Genomic DNA, 26,901 nt, shown 5'->3' on the forward strand with positions numbered 1-26,901 from the left:
AGCCATTGATATTAATAATGCCTTTAAAGAGTTCTATCTTGATCTTTATAGTTCCACATCTTTGTCTACTGATGAAGATATTAGAAACTTTGTGGAACCATTAGATCTTCCTAAACTGAAGACTGAGCAAAAAATGCTCTTGATTATGAGATAACCTTGGAGGAGCTTGGCGAGATAATTGAGTCCCTACCTACTGGCAAGGCTCCGGGGACAGATGGTTTTGCCGCAGAATTTTTTAGATCCTATGCTACAGAACTGGCTCCACTTTTGTTAGAAATTTCTACTGAATCATTAAAGAATGGAAAGCTTCCTCCAACCTTGACACAAGCCCAGATCAGTATGATTCTTAAAAAGGACAAAGATCCAAGCGAGTGTAAAAGTTACCGTCCAATCTCCCTGATCCAACTAGATGTGAAAATATTGTAAAAATTTTGGCTAACCGATTAATTAAAGTTATGACATCTCTTATACATATAGATCAGCTGGGATTTATTCGGGGCCGTAGCTCTTCTGATAACATCGGGCGTCTCATCAATATCATGTGGTCAGTAGCGAATGATCAATCTCCGATTGCTGCCATCTCACTTGACGCCGAAAAGGCGTTTGATATGGTAGAATGGGATTATCTTTTTAAGATTTTTGGAAATGTATGGGTTCGGGAACACTTTTATTGGATGGATTACGTTACTTTATAGACACCCTGTAGCAGCGGTACAAACAAATGGATTAATTTCAGATTATTTTATTCTGGATAGGGGCACTCGGCAGGGCTGCCCTCTTTCCCCTTTATTGTTCTGTCTTGCCCTGGAACCATTAGCAGCTGCGATAAGGGGGGAGGATGATTTTCCAGGGGTGGTGGCGGGAGGTGTGGCGCATAAGCTTCTGCTTTACGCAGATGATATTTTATTATTTGTCTCTGAACCTACTAGATCTATGCCTTGCCTCCACAGAATTATTAATTCCTTTTCCAAGTTCTCAGGATACAAAGTTAATTGGTCTAAACCGAAGCTTTGGCTCTGACAGCACACTGTCCAGTAACGGCTTTCCAGCCGGGCGCCCTCCAATGGCCCAAACAGGGCATTAAGTATTTGGGGATTTTATTCCCAGCAAATTTGTCTGATTTAGTTAGTGTTAATTTCGACCCTTTAATAAAAAGATTTTTGAGCGATGTGGGCAGGTGGGCCTCATTACATTTATCGATGATTGGGAAGGTTAATGTTATTAAAATGAATTGTATTCCAAAATTTAACTACCTGCTATAATTTCTTCCTGTAGATGTCCCCCTCTCTTATTTCAAGCAATTTGATAGCATAGCAAAGTCCTTCATTTGGAATGGTAAATGTCCCATATTGCATTTTAATAAGTTACATAGGCCGATTGACAAAGGAGGGCTAGGCCTACCCAAGATTTTGTTTTATTACTATGCGTTCAGTCTCAGACATTTGGCTCATTGGTCACTTCCACCTGAGAGAGCCCCTCCCTGGTTTATTATTGAACAGGCAGTTCTTGCCCTTATTTCGCCATTACAAAGCATCTCTATCAAACTAAACGGAAAAGTTAAGTTACACCCCGTTATTTCGCATTTACACTCGGTATGGACTAAAGTGTCCAGATTGTTTAAATTGGACACTTATTTAAATGTTGCCTCGAGCATATGGCAGAACCCAAGATTATGTATTGGCAAGTCCCCTTTCTGCTGGCCAGAGTGGATTGTGAGGGGGGTTGCTACACTCGGTGACCTATATGAAAGTGGAGTGTTGAGATCGTTTGAAAACTTGGTCCAACATTTTGGGATCCCCAGACCTCAGTTTTATAGATATTTACAATTGTGCCACCTGCTTTGTACTATTTTTGGGAGTAGCACGCACCCCCCTAAGGAGGCAGATGCTTTGGGAGAGGTGATTGTGGCTTTTGGAAAAGGTCATGAGGCATCAGTGTACTACTCCCTCTTAATTCAGAGTATGGGGGATGGAGCTTTAACTTCTATTAAGAGATTATGAGAGAAAGATTTGGATTTGGTATTGGAGGACGGCGTGTGGACTAAGATTCTGAAAAATGTCAAGTCTGTATTTAGAGATGCAAGGGTTCGCCTTATTCAGTTCAAGATTTTACATAGATTCTATTGGACCTCCTCTAGACTGTATAGGCTTGGTCTTAAAGACACACCTACCTGCTGGCGATGCCAATCGGAGAATGGAGATATAACCCTTGTTTTTTGGGGATGTGTTAAGATCAAAGGGTTTTGGTTGAGAATTCAGAATTTTGTATGTGATGTCTTAAGCACTCAGGTTTCGTTTTGCCCCAGATTCTGTATTTTGGGAGATGGGGCAGAAATTAATGTGGAGAATAAACATGTGGAGGATTGGGTCCTAACCTGTGTTATGGTCGCCAGGCAGGTGATTTTGAGGGGTTGGAAGTCGGTTGGAGCACCCCTGTTTCAGGAGTGGTGCACAGAGATGGTGAGAGTGGCAGCCTTAGAAGAGATGTCTTATAGAATTCGGATTTGTTTGTAAGAAAATGGGGTGGATATTTAGCATTCTTGGAGGGTTCTTGGGTAGAATAGTGGAGAGAGAGGGGTAATTGTCAGTGTGTGTGATTTTTATATTTGTATATATATGTATTTTTTATTATTATTATTTTTCTCTTTATTCCTCTTTTAGTTGTTTGGTTTTAGTTTTTGTATTCTTTATATTCTTTGTATTCATCTAAGAACACAGGGATGCTTGTTGAGGTTTGGGGTGGGGTGGGGTGGGGTTGGGGTTGGGGTTGGGGATGAGGAGGGGTGGTAGTGGGTGTTAAAAGTTGATTTTGTGTATTTATAATTATGTTTTGTTTTCCTGTGTTTTAATAAATAAAAATGTTAATCATAAAAACCTGAGAGAGCAGCGCACAGTCGCCATATTTATCTCCTCACTAGAGCCACTTGTGCTAACTCGAGAATGTCTCAGCTATGAGGTAAACACGCCAAATGTTCTGTTGCTGGCTGCAACACAAAAGTCTTCATGTACTCCCGGCATCTGAGCCACTGAAGACCCAGTGGATTAGTTTTATTTTTGATGGCAACGTTCCCACAACAATAGGAAATTCCCTATATGTTTGTGCAAACCATTTTGCGTTGGACTGCTTCATCAACGTTGGTCAACATAAGGCTGGATTTGCTTCCAAGCTAAGGATCAAGGATGAATCGATACCAACTCTCCGTGACTCAACTTCAGATTTGCAAGTCGTAAGTTTCACACTTTATACTTTTTAATGTGTGCAGTTTGGCTTTCTAAATTTGCTTGTTTGCACGTTGCTCGAAAAATGCTTGTTGTGAAAACATTGTGCTTTGTATAATGTAGCAACTCTGTAGGCATCGTTTCACAGTTTCCACATGAGCACCTGTACCACAATTAGAAAATGAACGTTATACTGAATGCATCATGCCACTATGTTGTGCTTAGCGAACACACTTATTGTGTGTTGCTTATTGAAGTAGTACTGTTCCCTACAATGGAAAGTGGAGAAAGCTAAAGTTGGCATTAGACCTGAACAACACATCATCCATCGTAGCAAAATGGCTGAAATAACCCTACAAAAGCTACACAAATTCCTCAAACATGTATAGCTGAACTCCGGTGTTTTCAGTAGCAGCCATATTGGTTCTCCTGCATTGTTGTTGCCAGGGTATTCATGGCACCAGCAGAAAAGGCACAGCCCACTTCCAGGTGTGGGGAGCAGCAGCTCCTTTGAATTTAAAGCTACAGATACTAAAACAGAATGTTTGGACACCGCCTGGTATATATGTCCTGGAGGGTGTGTGAAAAAAGCTCGGAGGATCATCAGAGACTCCAGCCACCCGAGACATGGGCTGCTTTCACTGCTACCATCAGGCAGGCGGTATCGCAGCATCAGGACCCGCACCAGCTGACTCCATGACAGCTTCTTCCCCCAAGCAATCAGACTTTTGAACTCTTGATCTCTCACAATCAAAATACATCAGCACTGCACTTTATTAATCTTATTATCTCTGTCTATGAACGTCATAAATTATATTCTCTCTTAACAACACACTGGCAACTGACTATCAACCGACAGCCTGAATGTCAATACAGTACAATACAACCTACTGTATAATTTATATATACATTATATACTATTTTTATTGTATGTGTATTCTATATTATGTGTGTTCTATATTGTGTGTTTGTATGCTGTACATTGTATATTATTATTGTGTTGTGTAATTATGTCTATATTAGATATGTAAATTGTGTTGTGTAAATCTGATGTTTATTGTAAACTGGTATAAGTCTCATCACTTTCATGACTGCTATGTTGCTCAGAACTGATGATTTTAGATTGTGTGTAGCTTCCTGATCACAAGGAAAGTGTGACATTCGGCAATTAGACATTCTGGTTAGTCTGCAAACCTTTGGTGACTATTCAGTGTATGGATTTGTGAAGAACACACTGCTGGCTACCAATTGTTGTACTATTTTCTGTTGTAGAGATGGATAGAGACTATGGCTCCCTGCTCAGCACCCTCAAGAGGAGGAGGCAGCTGACTGCTGATGAGCTTAGGTTCATAGCAGAGGAGGACATGGCTCATGAGGGCATGAGCACACAGGAGGAAGATCTGCTGGACCAGGAACTACTGCAGGAAGACCCGGACCACGAGGAGACGGAGGATGAGATGGAACCTGATCCCCAGCCAAGACCATCAACTGGTTATGTATGAATGTGTATGTATTGTTTGTTTCTATTTCTCATATGACTGATACTAGACTCTGTTCATTCTGTTCATGCACTCTTTATCAAAATGTATTTACTGTAGATAGTTTGAAAGTTTGATTTTGTATGTTTTGCTGTGTAATTCGTGTGTAATTCTAATGTTCAAATTAAATAAAGTGTGTGTTTTATTGAACACATAAAATGTATATTTCAATGTTTGTGTCCTTCAATTTCAGATGCAACCTCAATTTATTATTACAGGTGCTCAAAAGGAATATTTGAGGAGTGGTCATGTGAACTGTATCTCAACATTCTAAATGTTTGTTTTATTCTGTTTTCCCACTAATCTCTAGAATGATCATAACTTTTAAACGATATATTTCTAATCTGTCTGCTATTCTACATTGCCCACAAAATTATGTATATTTCATACACTCTAAGTTTCCCTCTAGCTTGTAATTAAAATGGTTAAAAATGTAGTTGTCTGATGAAGTATGGTGGCCGGAGAAGATTTTTGTAAACATTGCTGTATGAAATCTTATTGACAAAGGATGATTAGCCTTAAATAATCAAACATATATTTATATCATTTGAAAGCCCTAGTTCTTCTCTTCAATATGTTATATACAGTTCAGGTGTGTGATGTTATATGAATATGAATATAATATGAATTTGGATATGAATATCATATTCTGGCACAGAATGGAATTTTCGGAATTTTGGGCTCAGGCTTTAAAGGGTTAATTGATTGTAATGTTAATTCAGCTACATCAAGTTATTTTTATTAACTGATCCAAATATTTATAATTAATTATAACGAGTTATGATTAATTATTCATATTTCCCATTTGAGCTAATTTGCTACAAATATCAGATCCTAAAACTACACCGAATTATTGTCCTTACCAGGAATATACTTTAACGTGTTGTTGTTCATGCTTGAGGACTTGCTGTTGGCTGTTGTCATTTCATAATTAATTTGGTACACCTGTGCAGGTTTTGAGGACTGTTTGGGGATGTTATTAATTAACATTTTAAAGTTATTGGAGTTTATAGTTATGTTTTAAGTTAAGTTTAATGTTAATTACTTTGTTTTATGTTATGACATGGTTTTTTTTTTTTTAGTTACCGTGGGTGAGATTAGTGTTCCTTTGAATTAGTTGTGATACTGTTTGACATAATGTCGGTTAACACAAAGCTTTATGGTGCTCTGAATTGGGTGAATCAATCAATTAATTTGATAAACAATTTGGTTAAATATTCTGTTTTGAAGCGCTCGTATTGTCACACACTGGCGACACCTGCTGGTGAAATCACATGACTTGACCAGTGTGATGTATGGTTAGGAGCACTGGATTTGTAACAAATTGTTTGTTAAGGTTTCAAAGCTTTATGAAGAGTGTTGCTAAAGCACTCATCATTTGTTAAAGTTTGTCTATGCCTGACATTTGGATTGCTTTAGGGATTTTCTATCAAGAATAGGAAAGCTAGTAGTCACTCCTTTTCAGTCAATTCCCATGCTATACTACTATTAATGTGTGAGCCAGAAGTGCGCATATTTTTTTGTCAGCGGAAGTTCCGCTGAGGTGTAGGCTGAAAGCAGGGGAGCCGTGGCCCCCTTTATTATATGATATATGCTGTGAATGAGCATGAAGATCTGAAAAGTGTTTTTGCAGAGGACTTTATGTAACTAGGAATCATTAAGTTGTGACAGCACTCGTAGCACCATTATTTTGACATCGCCGTGACAAAGAAAGTGACAACACAAGTGAGTCAAGACATTACAGTAATGAATAAAAACACAAAGCGCAGTGTAGCAAAATTAAATAATTCCTCCTTTTAATCTCACTATAATGGTCTATTTTTGCTGCATTGTGACACAAATCATAAATTAGGGCATTTTATGTTTGTTTTTTGTTTTTATTCATACAAGTATGAATAACTGTATTTATTAAGCATTTATAACATGCAAGTTAAAATGCTCACTATTTGGCAAGTAATGCATGAAACCCTTTTTATTAATGTTGTTATAACCGCATATAAATGATTTATATTGTATTTATAAATGACTTATTATTTATTAACACCTTAATAAACCTATAATAAAGGAAAAATATATGTTACGTTTTACTGTGTAAATAAAAATATATATATATATATATATATATATATTCATATATTTAGTGTGCATTGTTGCAGGTGGTTCTGTATACTTCTGAATTAGATGCAATAAAGTAATGATTTATATACATGTTTATGTGAATGATTATAACTGTCTTTTTGTTAGTTGTTTATAGCTTTGTGTTAGATGTTTCTTGTTGTTTGTTGCACTGGCGGTGTGTTTCATTTAACGTGCATTGCTTCCTGTGGCAGATTAGGTGAATAATTAATTTCCTCTCCGATATGGTAGACTGGTTGTAATTAAAGAGAGAGGGGGAAAGCATTGAGACAGCCTGCTTGTATCACTTCCTCTCTTTCTCCATCTCTCTCTCTCCTCCACACACAGTCAGAGACACATCACCGCTCATGGCACTCGCACACATAAACATCAGAGATAGAGAGCCGAGGCTGAAGCTAGTGTGTTGTGCCCTTTATAAGCCCCAAACTGTCATGGCCATTTTCTTTTATGCAAAAGTTAACAAAAGGTGGGAGCAGCCTCCCTTCATTGAAGAATTTAGTCTGGACTATATCACATGCAAACTCTCACTCAAGACCTAAAATTAGGGGGCAATATACTTTGTGCATTTCTCTGGTTGAAAGGTGATGAATAAAGTTAAATAAAGCCTTTTTCTTCATGTGTATAGACCAACATCACAACTGGGTTGAACAAACAAAATACAAGAAAGCAAAATAATAAAAAAAATAATTAAACAATTTAAAAAAAATAAATGGACATAATTATTCTCTATTTTTTTAGGACATTAGCATGGTACATTGTGGCATTACTCCTAATAAAAAGTGACTAATTAGGGTTCATCTTAGCTAGTTATCTTAGCTGTATCTAAGTAGCAATGAAGTTTTGAAGAAAAAGTCCAGTTACACAACACCTTTTCCCTAGCAGTGGTTCTGTATGTTGGTTTCAAACACCTATTTAAAACTATCTTAGAATGTTATATATATATATATATATATATATATATATATATATATATATATATATATATATATATATATGTGTGTGTGTGTGTGTGTGTGTATTCCGTCCTCTAAACTAAAATTCCAATATCATAATATTTTGGAAACAGCTGTTAGGTACACAATAAAACACAACTGGTATAAGAAATGACTATATAATTGAGGTGGATTTTAAACAAAACATGGTGGTATGTTGTCACATGTTTTATATATTGTATTGTGTATAATATATGGATTGCAATATTTGTTGTTGAAAACAAAGGTGTCTTTTAAATGTTGCCTTATCCATTTTTGCTGTTTCATGAATTGTTTTGTGTTTCACAATTGTTCCTCTTTTTCTTGTTGAAAAGTCTATAGGTTGTTTAATAACAGGTTCTCATTGTGACAACTTACCTCGTAGTGTCACATGCCCTGCTATTGGGCCATATTGTCATAAAAGGTCAGCATGTGTTAAATAAACCATATCTTTTGTCCTGGGCAATAACGGTGGAAATGTTCAATAACTTTTTTTGGAAACAGAACTAAGGTTTGTGTCTATGAAAAGAAAGGGTAACACTTTACATTAATGTTGGTTTTGTTAAGGGTTTAGGGGTTCATTAATGACTAATAATTTATTTACAAATGCATTATAAACAACTGATATGCAGTTTTAACAACATGCATAAACAAGGTGACATTCGTGCAATACCTGCCAAATAGTAAGACATTTCACCTCACATTTTATAAATGTTCAAAAACACTTTTTAACATTAGTAAACTATGAAAATGACACATATGAAGCATTCAGTAGTTCAGTATGGTTTAATGGCCATCAGGCATTGTTATATGATATACAGTATGCTGTGAATGAGCATGAAGATCTGAAATGTGTTTTTGCAGAGGACTTTAGGTAACTAGGACTAGTTAAGTTGGGACAGCTCTCGGAGAAGCACCATTCTTTAATATAAACGCAAAGTGGCCTGTAGCAAAATGACATAATCCCTCCATATAATCTCACTATAATAGTTTATTTTTCCTGCATTGTGACATAAATCATGAATTAGGGCATTTTATGTTTTGATTAATATAAATATGAATAAGCGTATTTAACATATAAGTTAAAATGCTCACTATTTGGAAAGTTTTGCATGAAAGATGCCCTTTTATTGTATTTAATATGTTGTTAAAACTCCATATAAATAATTTATAATGTGTTTGTAAATTATTATGAGTTATTAATAAACCCCTTTATAAAGCCTGAAAGGAAATGTAAAGTGTTACCAAAGAAAGTGACATCTCTCCCCTGCTACGTCATTAGGCTACCTTTGATTCAAAGTAACTTTTGCATTAATAAGTGTGTGGGCTATTTCTTTGCATAAAACTTTCTGAAGAGGCATTCTACGATAAATTGTTGTTCCAACACATTGTTCAGGATACTTGCATTCTATTGCAGTATTTTCGAAAACATAAAGTAACCTATTTCTTTTGCCGTGTCTGTTCAAACGGTCTCCATCATTCATGCGCTACACACGATTCATTTGATATATCATCTGTAGGCGGTTTACCGTATAATCCATGTTAAAATTAAGTGTTGAAGTCTTTGGAGTGTAATTCCCAACACACACTGATTACAAAAATAAAAGCTTTTAAGAGCCGATCGAGTGCGGTGCTTGAGTGTGTGTCGGTCTTTCAGCGGTGAGTTGTGTTTGTTCGTCCGACAGGAGGCGTGTCTCCTCCGCGGAGCTCCACTCCTCCAGCAGCCGAGCACATCAACTGCTGCTCCCGCTGTACTCACACTCTTACAGCCTGTGCCGAGGTAAGGACATTTATCTTCACCATCAACACACTTTCATCGCATTTTTCATTGCTTTTAAATTCATGTCTTATTGAAACATTTTAAACACGTAAGTTTGGCTCAAATTTCACAGATGGGACGGAGCAATTCTTAATGCTGCATGTGTGTTTTTGCTTTTTTAACCTCAAATTATGACTATAGTAACAATTACACAGAGCACACTTTTTTAAAATATGAAATAAAAATGAAGGCTTAAGAATTGTTGGTTGTGGTGTTTTAGGATGTTTTTTCTGTCAGTACTCACCTTCATTTTCAAAAAGGGTTATGATGATTTGTAAGTTAATAAAGCATGTAGCCATGTCGAGACGAGACCCCGGGTATGTCTGCACAATACCGCCCCTCACACACACACACACACACACACACACACACACACACACACACACACACACACACACACACACACACACACACACACACACCTTCCTCCGAATCTATATACATGTATGTCAGTTCCATGAGGTTGAGGCATTGATAAGTTATTAGAGTAAACACAGTACTCTTGCTTAAGTGTGTGTTACAGCTGTTGATGAGTCTTTAAGCATTACTTGAATTACTTTTGGAGGACCTTTCACTTCTGGAGAGACATTTCATTTCAAACTACAAAGCAACACATGACACGCGATTTTCTCAATATTTGAGCAGATAAACACACGAGTTTAATGCTAAACTGAAATGTTAACATGTCCGAGAGTGATTAGTTTGCAAACCTAGTTGAGGTGGAAATCCACACATCTGTCAGTGTGAAACACGTTTATTATTATTATTATTCAAATAATTTTGGAGCAAATAACCGGAGTCAAAAAGATTACCCTCTGTTTTTGCAGAAAAATACAATCACAATCCACACCCGTTAAATGGTCACGATGGCATATGGTATGCGAATTTCCAAATAGCTACATTTTATCATCAGTCATGCGGACTGACCCCGCATGAAACACTCGGATATGTCTTGCAATCTTGATGAGCCATCAGAAAGGACAAAATCACATTTGTTCATTCAGCTGAGAGGTGAAGGGACTGATCCTAAAGCTATGTGAACTGAGCTACTATTAAAATACAGTAAAACGCTTTGAAGAGACCGAGATGTGGCCTGCTAATAACGTACACTGTGCGGTCGCTGTCCATGGTGCTGAAATCCACGAACCATTCTAGTGCACATCTTTACACGTACTTAAAAACTAAGGGCATTTTTAATTTATCGTGTAAAGGGTTCGCCCTCATTGGGCCCTATTTCGTTTTTGAGAAGCCTAAAGAGTCCAAAATATATTATACAGTTGACAGCTATCATCCTCGTCGAGTTATTAATAACACACTATTCTAATGATCGCGTTGAGAGGCTTTCAAATAAATAAATAAATAAATACAAATAAATGGTGAAAGTGATGAGTTGGATCAGTAGCCATATGTGGATGCGATCTTTTGTCAATTGTACGTGGACACAAGCGCGCGCATACATTTACCATAGTGACCACAGTTTCCACCACCTACAATTATCACTACAGCCATTGTTACTACTGTAAACTGTAAAATCATTATAAATAGGCATATGTATGAGAATATTTCCGAATATTTTTTATATTGATTAGATTTTTTCTTTTTATGACAGTGGTGACTAACATCAAGTTACAACAGTTTAGCAGAAATAAATGTAACGATGGCATTTTAACGGAAACTATGGTTGTAATGGCAGCAATTCCTCGAGAATGGTAATAATAATAATAATAATAATAATAATAATAATAATAATAAAATACTTTCATAAAGGAACAGAATTCAGACTAAAAAAGTCAATATTAAAATAAAGTGCAGAGGGTTTTACGGTATTTTTTTATTTATTTTTAAGAGTACTCATTTGAAAACTATTTTGTTATACACTATATAGGTAAATATTGCTACCAAGAGTTACAAAAAAAAAAAAAAAAGCTTGTCAACAAATTGTCTTTCGGCACTGAGCATCACTGCGATTTTAGGACTGAAGTAGCCATCTGATGAATATATCTTACAGCCAGCCGAAGGTTTTAGGTGTCAATCACCAGTATTTGAGTGTGTGATACAGATCTGATGGTGTTGTGAGTGGTCAGTGTTGCGCTCGCGCTGCTCAGGGCTCGACGTCAGTGTGAGTGCAGCAGTGCAGTAGAGAGCATTGCACACGCAGCCCGCGCGCTCATTCCTCCAGCTTCTGCCGTCAGCACGCCAAGTGATCCGCTATACCGGGTCTTATCATTCATTTCTGTATCGCTCCACTCTTTCAGGCCGCCCCTACATGGATTTCTCCAGGATTTGTCATCTCTAACATGGACGCCCGGTCGGAAGGTTGCTCCTTTGCGCAGTGAGTCGGACATGCGGAGTATCGCTGATCGAGTGTCCTCTTCTCTATCAGTGACCATGCCGTGATCACGGATCGCGGAAGAAAAAAAAACACGTCCAAAGCAGAAATAAGTAGGAATCTTACGGTGACATGCAGTGCATCACAGACATCATGAAGATTTGCTCCCCTCTGACAACTCATGACAGATCCAAGCTTGTGATGTTGCTGATTTTACTGTGTGTGGGATATTCTCACGGGATGCCACATGTGTTACGATTCGGTAAGAGCATTTTAATACACATTTCGAGTTATTATGCATGCCATGCGTCGTGTTGTCTGTGAAGCTCTTGGTTGTTTTCGTGTTGCGTCACTGTGTGTATTAATGTCATATAAAATCTAAAGCTGAAATGTTAAATGCAAAATTATTATTTATTTATTTATTGTTTCGCATTTGCCACCTTAATCGGAGTTTGCAATGTATGTAAGCTGTTTCAAAACAAATTTGTAAGGTGGGTTACTTTTTCAAACTCCCAACTTGTTTTTGTGTCTCGTGTAAAAGTTGCATCCAGTTGCAGACCTCTTCAAAACAATATTCAGGAGTTACTTTATGATGTAGCACAAGATCATTTCATCTAGAGATAGGATGATATTCTCTTGTTCCATATTGTTTTATGAGCAGAAAATCTTGACTGTGAGAGACTGGACTGACACTTCTCGTTTTGGTTGCACTAAGCTCTGTTCTTTCCTACTCTTGTAGGCGTTATTCTGTTCTATTCTATTCTATTCTATTCTATTCTATTCTATTCTATTCTCAAATTTAAGGTAGAATAAAATTGTCACTCTTTCATAGCCTAACATTGTAAATGCTTTTCTATTCTATTCTTAAATTCAAGGTAGAATAAACGTATCTGTCACTCTGTTCTAGCTTAACATTTTAAATGTTTTTCTGTTCTATTCTATTCTTAAATTCAAGGTAGAATAAAATTATCCGTCGCACTGTTTTAGACTTACATTGTAAATGGTATTCTATTCTATTCTATTCTATTCTTCAAGGAAGAATAAAATGATCTTTTCACTCTATTCAAGCCTACCATTGTAAACATCATTCTATTCTATTCTATTCTATTCTATTCTATTCTGCTCTATTTGTCTTACATTTAGGATAGAATTCAATTCTTAAGCATATGATGTGGAGGATGTGTAATAAGGAACCAGTTAGATTCAGTGTATTTCAGTTTTGGATCCTGTCATGACTTTTTGAGAGACAATGTATCAATTAAGTTTTTTTTATTACTGTAAATATAATTTCAAATATCATAGAGAAAGTTAGACATGATTTAGTGTAAGCTTTCACTGCATAGATGATTCTTCTTGCATGTTGCTATTAGCAACCATTTAATGAATGCTTTGAAGAAGGCCATCCAAGCTCGGCATTACCTCTCACAACACTAGATCTCTGCTTTCTTAATCGAGTAGCAGTTTTAATTGGCGCAAACACGCTCACTTGAGTCTATTATGGTCAACATTGAGAAAGGAAATTTCACCACAAGAGAAAATTTCCAAAAATGTCGGTAGACTAATATCAAAGGTTGTTGCACTGTGTGGAGAAAGGCCTGTCTGATGTGCTCCTTTTGCAGTCTCAATCAATACAATCAAATCACGTTAAATGCACCGTAGGGACTTCCACGGCATCGTCCAGGGCTTCCTTTAATTATGTGATGCAATATGCTGCTTTTCCTCACTTCATGCCACCAACACACCCCAAAAGCACCTCATGCAATCACACACCAGCAAATTTTGTGCCTTCAAGTCTTGTTTTCATAACTGATTTCCGACGACTTTGCCTTAAACTATGGAACTAATGTAGCATAATATCTGCGGAGAGATTTTCAAAATGTAGTTTATCATTACTTTGCATGGTTTGCAATTAGTTGAATGGTTAAGCATGAGCCATGAGGGAATTATTTGAAACTCGCAAACAAACATTAACAGCTTTTGCGCTTTCTGCAGCACATTAAAGCACTGGTAATAAGGCAGCCTCTATGTTCTGTCATTGTCACCCTACACATTGTGTTTTTTTTTAAGTTTTGCTTGTAGAATTCTTCATAGTTCCAAACATATTGAAACTGATTTATGTTTGCTGAGGTCTTGGTCATTGTGTGTATATCATGTCTGCATTTTTTAAAAGAAACAGTGAGGGAAATTGCACTTCTCTTTGTGCCAGTAGGATATATTCTTGTGTGTGAGTGTGTGTCAATGGCTTGTGTAACTGCATTCTCTGGTATAATATCGGAACATCTATAGGCGTGTTGGACAAGAGTGTTCTTAAAACTGAAGCTTCTCGGCAGAGAAAATACATGATGTTGAATCAGATGATGGCAAGTGATAGATAACTGAACGAGTGCCACTGTCTTTTGCATGTGTCATCATATTCTCTGTTCCTGCATTAGGAAGCAGCTGTGAAAACATCTGGCTCTCAGCCACTGTCCCAGCGTCCTCTGTGACATACCCTTTTTCACACACAATCCTCTTCAGTTGTTTCAATAATTCTTTTTTTTTTTTTTTGTATATTCCTAACAATGCTTTTTTAAACAAAGGATAATTAAATATATGGCATTTCTCGGTCAAAAAGTCCCCTCACAAAGTGGTTGCCGGTGGTGTTTCAGTAGGGAAGTAGTTCTCCACAATCCACTTTTCACAATAAGATTAATTCCTGATGGATAAAATAAAGTTACTACATTTTCTTTTACTTACTGAATATGTGGTTTCACCTGGAAATATAGCACTTTAAGAAATTAAAATGGGATGCGAATGGCATTACATATTGACTTACATGCTGACAACGACTTTTTTAAATCTTAATTTTGACATGAAGGCAAGTGCTAGGAAATATTTTGTTCCTTTTTAAAAGCTGTATTTTCTGACTTGCTGTAGTTTTTCTTTTCTTTCCATTTTAGAGGATGATGTACTTTTTTGCATTAAATTGCAACTAAGAGACTGAAATAAGCAGAGATAAATGAGAAATACTGCCGTTACAGAGACAGCTTGGTTTTGACAATTACTCAAGTCAATAACAAATACTATCACTTCAGAGCCTTCGAACGAATCAGAGATAGTAATAACCAGAGCAACACAACATACTGTAAACATATCACACAAAGCAAAATGCAGAGCTGTCTGTTCAATAAAGGATGGTACACTGTGGCAGAATCAAAAGACTCAAAGAGCACAGACAGTCCATCAAAACAAATAAGACACAAAAATGATTTCTCCAGACTCTGTTAGCTGTAGCTAGAGTAACTGCATTTACACAAGATGTTCTAGGAGGTCTATAAGTGCTCAAAACGCTATTCAATCCATGCTAAATAATTTATAAAAAGTAAATAAAAACATCTTCAATTCAACCACATGATCAAAGCAAATATTATGTCTTTATATTGCGCTCCCAGGAAAAATGAATGGCAGCATTTATTTATTAATATTATGTATTTATATATAATTTGTTATGTGTTATGTCATTTCCAATGTTCTTAAAAGTGCAGTGTCTAATTTCTGCCCCATTAACGGCACCAAACGGAACTTCCAAAATAATTACTTTCCAGGGTTTTCCAAACACTTCCCCCCATCTGTCATTGGTCAATTAGGTAATTGAGAGATTCTTCTAAAAATCTTCATTTGTGTTCAGCAGAAGAAAGAAAGTCATACACATCTGGGATGGCATGAGGGTGAGTGAGTAAATGATGAAAGAATTTTCATTTTTGGGTGAACTATCTCTTTAAACAGACAAATTGCAGATCCATTTGATGCCAGTAGTCACACAGTTCAGTCATCAGTACAGGCACACTACATTAAATTAACCTGAAGTTAAAGATGGCTAAAGGTGGTAAGCGTTTCCCATTAATGTCCTTCTGCAGTACGGCTGACCATTCATACACACCAGTGCTGACTCCATGACTTCTGGTGCAGGTTTACTTCATCAAGGACATACGGGACCTTGAGAGACAAAGAAGAGCATATCACAGCTATCTATATTTGTTTGTATGCTGAGCACGTAACTTAAAGTTCATATCTCATGTTTCAAGGTCTTTGGGCATCCATTGTTCATTTCCTAGAGAAATTCAGTGTGTTATTACATCACCGTTCATTGGAACCCCTTTAAATGAATCCTATTTGTTTTAAAACGCAGTATATTAGAGATGATTTTATTAACAGAATGAAATACTAATGGCAGGCCTTTAATCTTTTCTGAAAGAACCTGTGTCCTTGATGTTCACACACAAATGGCATCTTTGACTTCTTAAAGTCTTAGTAAATACTTTTGAGATGACCGTGATAGTGGTATCTGTCTGTTAAAAAACAATTGTCGATGGAAGATCTCTCAAAAATGAAAATGTATGAGTAAGAAACATATCAATGAGTCAATGCTATCTTTGCAGTCCACTAGGCTGCAATTGCAACATTTTACCTGTCTTGCTTCAAACCACCACTGGGCAAAGCAGTCCCATGGTCACCAGCGCATTGTGCATTTTGGATGCTGGTCCATGGCATGGGATGTTGGTGTGTTGGTGAACCCAACCAAACATCTTAACTAGCTTAAGACTTCCTTGGTTGACCAGCGTTTTTGCTGGTAAACACCATGGTGTTTGTAAATAATGGTTAACCCACTAGGCCAGCACAATACCTGAACTGACTAGCATAAACCAGCTTGGACCAACATGGAAATGAATGCTGCTCTAAGACGATCCTTTCAGCAGAGGTAGTAGCTCTGTTCACTGCAGTTCAAGGTATCAGTGATCTGTTCATACTTGTGATTATTTAACCTCTTGTACCCTCACATTGAACTTTGCAGACCTACTTGATATCATGAACTTGTTTCAAACTTTACTGGCTTTTAACTATCCAGGGTTTAGCTTCCCTCTACTCTTCTTTTGTCTACAAACCTCCTTTTATCTACCTTTGGCAATCCTGTTAAATGTCATGGTGATTTGTCCACCCACTTCTCTTCTCTCTGGGGCAGACCTGGTCTGATTCTGTTTACCTGTGGTACATCTGCACCCCATTTGTCCATACTTCTACCCTTCCAGCCATAAGCCGGACAGATTTAATCTGTTAACCTGATATACATTTATGTGACTGTGGGGACATTTTTGCAAAATTATAATACGTGGCTTATTACATGCATTGCGGTTGTGCTTAAAGTTACAAGTTAACAAGTTAAAAGTTTTTTCAAACAAATGAGGTTTTTAAGGATTATGCTCTAAACAATACTGCCTTAAAAGCAAATGTGAGATGAAAAATACAATTTATTGGTGCTTCTATGACACTTCTATGACACGGCTAATGCGCAACACTTTAAAATGTGCTTTGGTGCAACATTATCATGCTTGAACAAGCTTGTAAATGTAGTTTGTTATGAAATGCAAACATTTAAATGTATCACTTTACAAGTCATGTGCTATTGTAAAAGTTTTAGGAAAAGAGCGAAAAGCAAGTGTTTACAGTATAAACTGATTTTCTGAAAAAAGCATTTACAGTAGTATTTAAGGTACGAGCCAGTGTACTTAACGTCTTTAATAAAGGAATGAACTACAATCCCATGAAGCATTGCAAATTACATAATTGAATTAGATACAGTGGAAATGTATTAAACCATTGATTTAAAGCTGTTTATTACAATATATTGTGGTTTTATTTCAAAATATTCAGTATGCAAATATGAGTGTGTAAAGAGATCGACTTGATTGTGTCATTCACTGTGCGTCATGGGAGTGTGCGGTCACTGCAGAGCTCTTTTCGTGTGCTTTGTTGGCCGCGGTTCTCTGATTGGTGGATATTTCGCCATTCGTGACATGATTTTTCCTTTAATTACATTTGAAATAATGCAGACTGGTGGCTTTAACAGAAGCATATACCATCGATGAACAACCTCAGAGCTCACGGTAAGTCTGTCTTTAAAGGTTTATACGTTAACATTACAAATTTATTTGCCTATGGAGAAAATGAATGGGATTTTTACTTCAGGAACTAGACTGTTGCGCTCTATAGGCATTTTACCTTTGTTGCCCTAACTCTCAGATTCCCTTTAGGTGTGCATAAGACTGTAATGAGTCAGTTTCCAGACTTTGCTCTGTAAGAGAAAACATACACTAGATTAGTACAAATTTGTTTTGTTTTGTTCAGTGTGTCCAGTGTTGTACTTGTGGATTGAGGTGTGCCACAGGGATACAGAACTGGAGCAGTTTTAATTTGCAGCAGTGGTCTCGGAAGACACTCACTGCAGGTGCAAAGATGGCCAATGAAAGTGCAGGAGAATGGCGGGTACATATTGGTTGACTGGACCTCAGATGAGATAATGAGAGGATTTGAGAGGGGATATGATGCATATTAAGGGCCTTTCTATTTGGTCTGAGATAACTGAAGGTTTAGTAGCTCTGTTGGAGGATTGCTAAACACGACCAACCAGTGTGCAGATCTACAGATGCACAGTATTTGAGAATTGTTTGATTCTTTAATAACTTGTTGGTTTGTGTCCTATTCATTTGCATGGTGTGTAGCAAGGTAATGTCCAAAGTTGCTGCTTTATTTGATGAGTTTATTATGATTTATGGGGGGGGGGTGGGCTTTGAGTTTATAGGATTTGCTAAATGATGCAGTTATGATGTCCAGAGCTTGACATGCAAATTGTACAGGGACTACTGTAGTGTTGCAAACAACCAAATGTTCTAAATAAGAACTGACCTCTAATAAGATCTGAAGCACATTCAAATCTAAGCTACCTGGTCGAAGTTCTGAGCATGTAAGCACACAAAGAGCGCAATGGCGCAAACTCTTCAAATTAATTTAGAGCAGTGATTGATTTCTATGGTGACGCTCCAGCAGACAGAGAATGGGAGAGAGAAGAAAGAATTAGTTTAGACAGAAGCAATGTCAAACACCAGCCAGTGAACACAGTAAGCTCCAGACCGGCTGCCTCCTCAACAGGAGTTCCAGTGGAATTGCTTTCAGAGGCAGAGTTGCAGGCAGTGAAGCAAATGGTAATTCCATTTCAGTTCACAAGAATCCGTTTTCGGCTTGGCCGAGTTGAAGATCTCTATCTGTGGGTAAAAATGTTCTGCTCCAATGTGAAGTGACTCATGGCGTTTGGTGGGGGCTGATGCTGCAAAGATTGGCAACTCATGTAGGTCAATATTAGTTATAATATTGTTATCATTTTACATTAATGTTTTACATTATGCAGTTAAACAACATGAATAAAATGGTGACTTTTATGCAAGACTTGCCAAATAGTGAGCATTTTAACTTACATTTTATAAATGCTTAATAAACACACTTATTCACATTTATATTTATTAAAAGCATAAAATGCCCTAATTCATGATTTATATCACAATGAAGCAAAAATAGACTATTATAGTGAGATTAAAAGAAGGGATTATGTAAGTTTGCTACAGTCGGCTTTCATTACTGTAATGTCTTGACTCACTTGTGTTGTCACTTTCCTTGTCACGTTAATGTCAAAAGAATGGTGCTACTCTGAGTGCTGTCCTAACTTACCAAGTCCTAGTTACAGTACCTAAAGTCCTCTGCAAAACACTTTTCAGCTCTTCATGCTCATTCACAGCATACCGTATATCATATAATTAAGCCTGATGACCATTAAACCATACTGAACTTTATGTACATAGGTTTATAATGTTGGCAACTCCATAATAAATGCTTCATATGTGTCCACTTTACATTATGGTACATTTTCAAAGGTTACTAATGTTGAATAAGTGTTATTAAGCATTTATAAAATGTCAGTTAAAATGCTCACTATTTGGTAAGAATTGCATGAAAGTCACCCTTAACCACACACATTTTAATGCATTTTTAAACAAATTATTATTCATTAACCCCTTTTTAAACACTTAACAAAGGGAACATTAATGTTAGGTGTTACCATAATGATACTACTAATCCTACTACAACTTCTACTACTACTAATAATTTAATTAAAATATTGCATCTGATTCTGGTCTCCATAAGAAGCAATGTAAAAACTACAGAAATGAGTGATCAAGATGGTGAACAAAAACCATTTCAAATGTTAGTTGGAGTAAAAATGAGTTCAGGCTTAACTTGTGCAGTTGCTGGCTTTCATGACAACTTGAAGTAGTAATGCTATCAACATTAGTAACCTTGCTTCATGTCATCTACCAACTCATTAAACTTAAACAGATTAGGCACTGTCAAAAGACGGTCATCAGGACTTTGTATAGTATCGGCACTACTGAGCCACATGTTTGTTTATTTGTCAAAAATTACAAATTTAATGTCAAACATCACATTAGCTGCTAAAAACATACGCAGATGCTAGTGAAAACAATAGACACCGGAAAATGGAAAAAAGCTTCCTTTATGAATCGTAGAACACATCTGCATTGGATACCCTGCTGCTCATTACATTACATAAACAATTATGTTCTTGTGCCGCATCGTGCAGCAGTTTCACATTCAGTGTTGACAGACAAACTGCTTGTTGCTGGAATCTTTTTGGATCATGTCTGGTTAGGACACAGTGCTACGCTTAAAAAGTGCTGTTATGTGGGTTTATGTTAACATACAGAATTACCTAGTTTGTTGTGTTTCAGTAATTAATTAAATTAATTGCAGAATCTTCAAAAACTTGGTGTACATTTTGAAGAATTTTCTCTGAACGAGAGGGGTCAGAATCACTGGGCCTGAAATTTAATTACAAGTCAGTAACTCATCTTGATAAATTTGAATAATCTTGACTGTAGGGTATGTACACTAGGATCCATGTTCACGACAGAAACATGATTTAAAATCTGCTGCCAGAAATCAATATGGATGCAAAGCCACAGGGCAAGATATTGAAAAGTCGCTCTTTCACTCTGAATTGCTAGTCCTGGGAATTTCTGCTGATATGCTATAAATCCAATTTGAAATGTCATGTTAAATGTGCATTGGCATTGAGAATGTTATCGGTTCTCTGGAGGCTTCAGCTTCATGGTAGTGGCTTTTTTTGAAGGAGGTTGTAGGCCATTCCTTGAAAAACGATCAAGAAGTTTGAAAGTATAAGAAACAAAAAGTCTTTCAAACTGCAGTTCACACACTGTGAACAGATCTTTGAAAGAGTGTGTTGGCAGCAGTCTGACCTCGTCTTGTAGGATGTTGAGAGAAAATCTTTAATCTTTTCTTTGTTTTCATCATCCTCTCATCTCGAGTTATCTGTTGATACTGCCAATCAATAGCCCGTCCAGTACCCTAAAGCCCAAACAAAATTACCACGTACGGTAGCAGATGGGAGCGAATCAGGGTGCTTATTAAACGCCAGCTCTGCCATCCCGACTGACATTTTCAACAAAGATCTGGAAACAACAGGAAGAGAGAAAAGGAGTCACACAGTGAGGGATGGAAGAAATGAGACATTCTCCAGTTTCCTGGAACATCTGAGATGTCTGTTATGTCCTTTTCTCACTGGCCTTGGGGGACGCATTCATCTGACGTAACTGCTGATGCTCAGCTCATAGGAAACTACACTTGATGAATGTCTGAAGGCAGGACCGTAACAATGGGTTTGAAAATTTGTGAAGGTGCCAAGAATTGTACCAAAATTACAATTATGTTTTTTACTAATGGCATTGTGAAACATTAGATTCTAAAATGAATGAAATAGCATAGCCTTCATCATGGCCACTGTTTGCATATTTGACATATTTCATACTGTAGTCTCTGCTACAGATGGTGTACTAGTGTAGTGTGCTACTGTTTTTGAACATTTAAGATAATGTCATGATGATCTGCAAGGCTGGATTAAGATTAATTATTTAATTGCATTAAAAAACGTTAATTGCAATGATTCGTACCTGTGGATGGAAATCCGCCACAGCAGTATCTATACAATCATTTCTTAAACTCCTCATACATCCAGTAATAATAAACAACTGTGATTGGTCCATCCTGACCAGAGCTGAGAAAAGTAACAGGTGACAAGTGACAACAGCATCATGTGCTGCTTTAGTAGCGGTCTGGACCTCTGGACAGCTGACAATCGCTATGATTCGTACCTGTAGATGGAAACCCGCCACAGCATCTATACAATCACAAACCAGTAATAATAAACAACTGTGATTGGTCCATCTTGACCAGCGCTGAGAAATATAATGTCCATCTGGATCTCTGGACAGTAATTTATGGCCAATAAATGATATTTAAAACTTTCTGAATAAATATTGAATTAAAGATGCAATATGCTGTTTTGTGAACTTGTAAGATATTATCTGACCTAAGGCAGTAGAAAAATTGCAGTCAAATGTTGTTCAGTTATAGCTTCAAATTTAATTTTGGAATATGAAAAATGTACCGAGGTCTGGACCTCATAGCTGGTTATGACCATGTTTGCAGGTCAAGTGTAGTGTAAACACATCCTGAGTGATTCTAGACTGTTTCTATCAATCAGGTTTTCATAGCCTCATCTATAAAGGTCAAGAGTGTGTGTGTGTGCATCTGAGGGTTGCTGTTTTACCTGCTAATTGTTTGTGTTGATGTTGTAAATTTTGATTAGCGAGATCACAGTTAGCGTAACACTAGATTTTTTTGCATTTTCCGAAGAAGCTTGCCAGTGCAAAACGCATGATGCATGGGTGTTGCTGAAAGTTTCCAGGGCATTAACTACTTAAGCTCTGGTTAATTTTTGTGCTGCTGCCACAATTTTTCACACTCAGTTTTAAAAGCTCACCATTCACACATACTGTGGAATAATAAAAAATAAAATAAAAACAAATTTGTCTCATTTTTCAGAGAACCCCCCAAATATAAGAAAAAAAGACTCAAATTATTCATAAATAATATTGTATGTGTTTACAATCTTATGATAAACAGAATAAACATTTTTTGTTTACTTTGTAAACATGTAATTCTGATTCTGTTCACTTTACCTCACTTTGAAAAGTCATATTTCATTCCACTAGATGGCAGCAAGCACAATATTCACATTCCATCACAATATACAGATCTGAAATGTAGGTGGCGCTCTAACGTATTTTAGCCCTCACAGATGTGCTCTTCCATAGACATTCAGTCTAATTTTCAGTTAATGCACCACCGTTGTCATTTCCTTGAATCTCCAGGCCTCTGAGTGGACTACAAGCTCAATCTAGGTGTCATTAGAAAGCTGAGATCCTCCCCATTGAGACGATATACACTACCGGTCAAAAGTTTTGAAACACTTGACTGAAATGTTTCTCATGATCTTAAAAATCTTTTGATCTGAAGGTGTATGCTTAAATGTTTGAAATTAGTTTTGTAGACAAAAATATAATTGTGCCACCATATTAATTTATTTCATTATAAAACTACAATTTTACTTAAAAAATAAAAATGTTCTTGAAATTGATGACTTGGACCAAATAATAAAGAAAAGCAGCCAATAAGTGCCCAACATAGATGGGAACTCCTTCAATACTGTTTAAAAATCATCCCAGGGTGATACCTCAAGAAGTTGGTTGAGAAAATGTCAAGAGTACATGTCTGCATATTCTAGGCAAAGGGTGACTACTTTGAAGATGCTAAAATATAACACAGTTTTGATTTATTTTGGATTTTGTTTAGTCACAACATAATTCCCATTGTTCCATTTATGTTATTCCATAGTTTTGATGACTTTACTATTATTCTAAAATGTGAAGAAAAAAAAATTATAATAAAGAATGAGTAAGTGTTTCAAAACTTTTGACCGGTAGTGTATATTTAATCATCAAGTTTATTAAAGATTACTCAATTCAATTTAATGGAATTTTGTTATGCAATTGAAATTTGTAAATCTTACAGTAATTTTCTGAGTGTACTTGTCAAACCTATTTTAGCGTTTTAGCGTTAATGCTGTAATCTAGTTTCACTGGAAGCCTGCAGAGAATGCTGTTACACTGAGAGGGAACTCAATATGACTCGTCTTGTGTTCAGCCTGGGTTGTGTGTGCTTTCAAGTGTGTGCACGTCTGTGTGTGTGTGCAAGTGTGTTATTTTACCACAGGAAGAGAGCAGAGCTTTGATTTCCCCAGATGTCAAAGTCAAGCTTCATCAGTCCTTTGGAGAAGACTTGAGAGGAAGAGAGAGATGAGAGAGAGAGAGAGACGGTTAGAGTTTGTGACACAGATAGAGAGAGAAATAAATAAAGGATGTTTCCCCTTAAATTAAACATAATTCTAAAATGCTCTGAGAGACTTTGGGGACTCCTTTGGCTCAGTTCTTCCTCAACTAGAGAGTGTGCTGTTTAGGAGAGCGTCTCGAGCGTCTCAGATTATGTGTGAGCTTGAAAAGTGTTGGGAAATGTAAATAAGTGCTGTATACTTCAGGGAATACTGCCGAGTGGATGTTTGAAAATCTCTACAGATCTGCTGTAGCACTGAGTTAGGATATCGAGTGAGATTTACTGCCACGATTGTAACAATTTATCCTCAATGTGACAACCTGATTCAGAGTCTCTTTAATGTGATCAGAACAAGAACCAACATGATTCTTTTTCTGTGGTTTTTGGGTTGTTTTCATTGAACAAACAGCATAACTTTGACATCTAAAAATTATGTACTTCATACAGTTGAGCTAAACGGCATAGATAGTTGTTTTCTGAACTTATTCTGTTCAAGTGAATACTACAAAGTTTGCTTTTGAATGCCCCAGTCAAAGAAAAGAACCAATGAATGGGGCCAGTCCATAAACATTATAATACTCACTCTTTCAAAAGTAGAGTCACAAGACGTAAACAATATACATGTTAGCATTGTTTTAGTGTGTCTTACAAACCTAATCTGTGTATGGTTATATCAAATACTGGGGTTAAAGTTTTTCTTTGGATAATTGTTATAACTTTACCCAGATAAGGTTAGTTAGCAATTTTATCACACTAATATCATGTTAACATGTATAATGTTTAAGTCTTCTGGTTATACGTTTGAAACAGTGAGTATGCTTTAGTTGTAATCAACATTATGTGTCAAATGCTGATAATTGAGCTTAACTTAACCCGAAGTATTCTAATGACTTTAGTGTGAACACACATTGGTGTGAACATTTCCGGCCAAACATAGAAACAACAGGCACCAATAAATCATATTTGGTGATTTGTGGCTTTTAGTCTATGTCCAGCCTGGTCTTATGAACATACCGTGACCGTGGCAAAAAAGTTTTTTTTTTGGGGGGGTGGGGGGTGGGGTGTTGAATGGGGGGACATGCTTTATAACACATTTGGCTGCAGTTTCCCGGTGAAATGTCCAACGGACATTTCGGACTTTGTCCAAAAGTGAGTGAAATGGTGTCGTAATCAGACGTTGTGTTTAAAGTACATATTATATGGGGGTTTTAATGAGTAAAACGTACCTCCTTAACCTAAAACTTTAACCTTACCAATAGTGTTGAAAAAGCAAATGAGAGGTAAACAAAACAGACATTCTTACCCTAAACCAACACCTAAACACCTAAAGCAAAAAAATAAAAATAAATAAAAAAATAAAATAAAAACGTAATTTTCTGAAGCAACAACATCATTTCGTGTCACTACTTGGTGCATTCTTGGCTGAGCTCGAACCTCAGTCTTCCGAGTCCAAAGTCCAATGATCTATCAGGTGAGCTACCGCGGAAGCTATTCACATTGAAATAAGTGTGTAAATGTACGGTATATTACAAGTCTTCTGAAGCAATATTATCACTTTATGTTATAAATAGACTGAAATTAAGTTGTTTTTCACTCTCAAATCAAATCATTGTTCAGCTCCTGTTTGCAGCCCCAATATCAAATATGGCGGCTACCACACATGTCTGATGTTATTACATTTGGTCCCGAAACACTCAAGAATCTATGAAGTTTGATCTTGTTAATGTCCAACCTGCACTATCAACAAAAGGATTTTCTTTTTTGTGTTTCACAGTAGAAAGACAGTCAAGGTTCTAGTAACATTAGGGTTAGCAGACAATGAACAGATCTCATTGAATCACGTTACTATACCTACAGCGGGGTTCCTCAATAGGCGGCCGCATGCCACACCCGGCCCGTGAGAGACAAATGTTTGGCCCACGCTAAAGGCCTGTTCACACCAAATTGAAATGATTTAATTGCCCCACCATAGCACTTTAAAATAAAAAATTCTCATGTATAATTCAAATGAGTTGAGTGAGGTTTGTTATGCGGCATGACATCGAGGGAAGCCCAATTTAATCGTGCATGTGATCCACTCTGCGCTGCCGTTACCGGAGCTTGCATATCGAGGGGAGCCCGGTTGACACGCGTGCACCTGCGTGCTCCAGTACACAGTAGTAGGATAGAGAAGAGCGTATCACTTGCGCTAGAGATTCTCAGTGGATCACGCTGCATGCAAGTGATACCAGTCTTCAAATACCCCACGCATATCCGCGTACCACATGAAAAGCATACGTAGCACTTATCTTGTGTTCGATGCTTTATATCATAAAATTTACTTCGGTGGACCGAAATTTCACTTTGGTGGCCACTGAAATTTTTCAGTGAGGGAAAAACCTTGTAAACATGTAATAGTGCACATTAAGGATAACATGTATAGTACAGTAAAATATGATGCAATACATTATATTAAAAAGAATATATAAGAAAAAACTGGCTCATGGTCTTTATTGAAATTATTGCAATATTTTTTTAGATTATCCTTAAGAACAATAACAATATTAATGCTAATAGGTAGGGAAAAGATCCCATTTGGAGATGAGCAGGAACAGTGGACTCGCATGGAGGACATGGAGATTCAGATTGTTCATTAAAGTTTTTTTTTTTTTCAACAGGCAAAGTTGTGTAGTTTTGTGTATCTGTATACAAACAAAATGTTCATAATTGTTTGAATAAATAAAACAGGCTACTAATACTGAGATAAAGAAAATAT

At 36.8% G+C, this 26,901-nt stretch overlaps 1 protein-coding gene across 1 annotated transcript in view; it reads left to right on the forward strand.

Annotated features, from left to right (window-relative positions):
• The first annotated feature begins 11,897 nt into the window (after positions 1-11,897).
• Positions 11,898-26,901, forward strand: part of LOC127453870 (glutamate receptor ionotropic, kainate 2-like) — a 335,184-nt gene continuing 320,180 nt past the window's right edge. Inside the window, exon 1 of the mRNA XM_051720611.1 lies at positions 11,898-12,273. Coding sequence (XP_051576571.1) covers positions 12,144-12,273 — 130 coding nt within the window. The 5' untranslated portion in view covers positions 11,898-12,143. The remainder of the gene's footprint in view (positions 12,274-26,901) is intronic.

Source organism: Myxocyprinus asiaticus, chromosome 16 (genome assembly GCF_019703515.2).
Source record: "Myxocyprinus asiaticus isolate MX2 ecotype Aquarium Trade chromosome 16, UBuf_Myxa_2, whole genome shotgun sequence".
Classification (NCBI taxonomy): Eukaryota; Metazoa; Chordata; class Actinopteri; order Cypriniformes; family Catostomidae; genus Myxocyprinus; species Myxocyprinus asiaticus.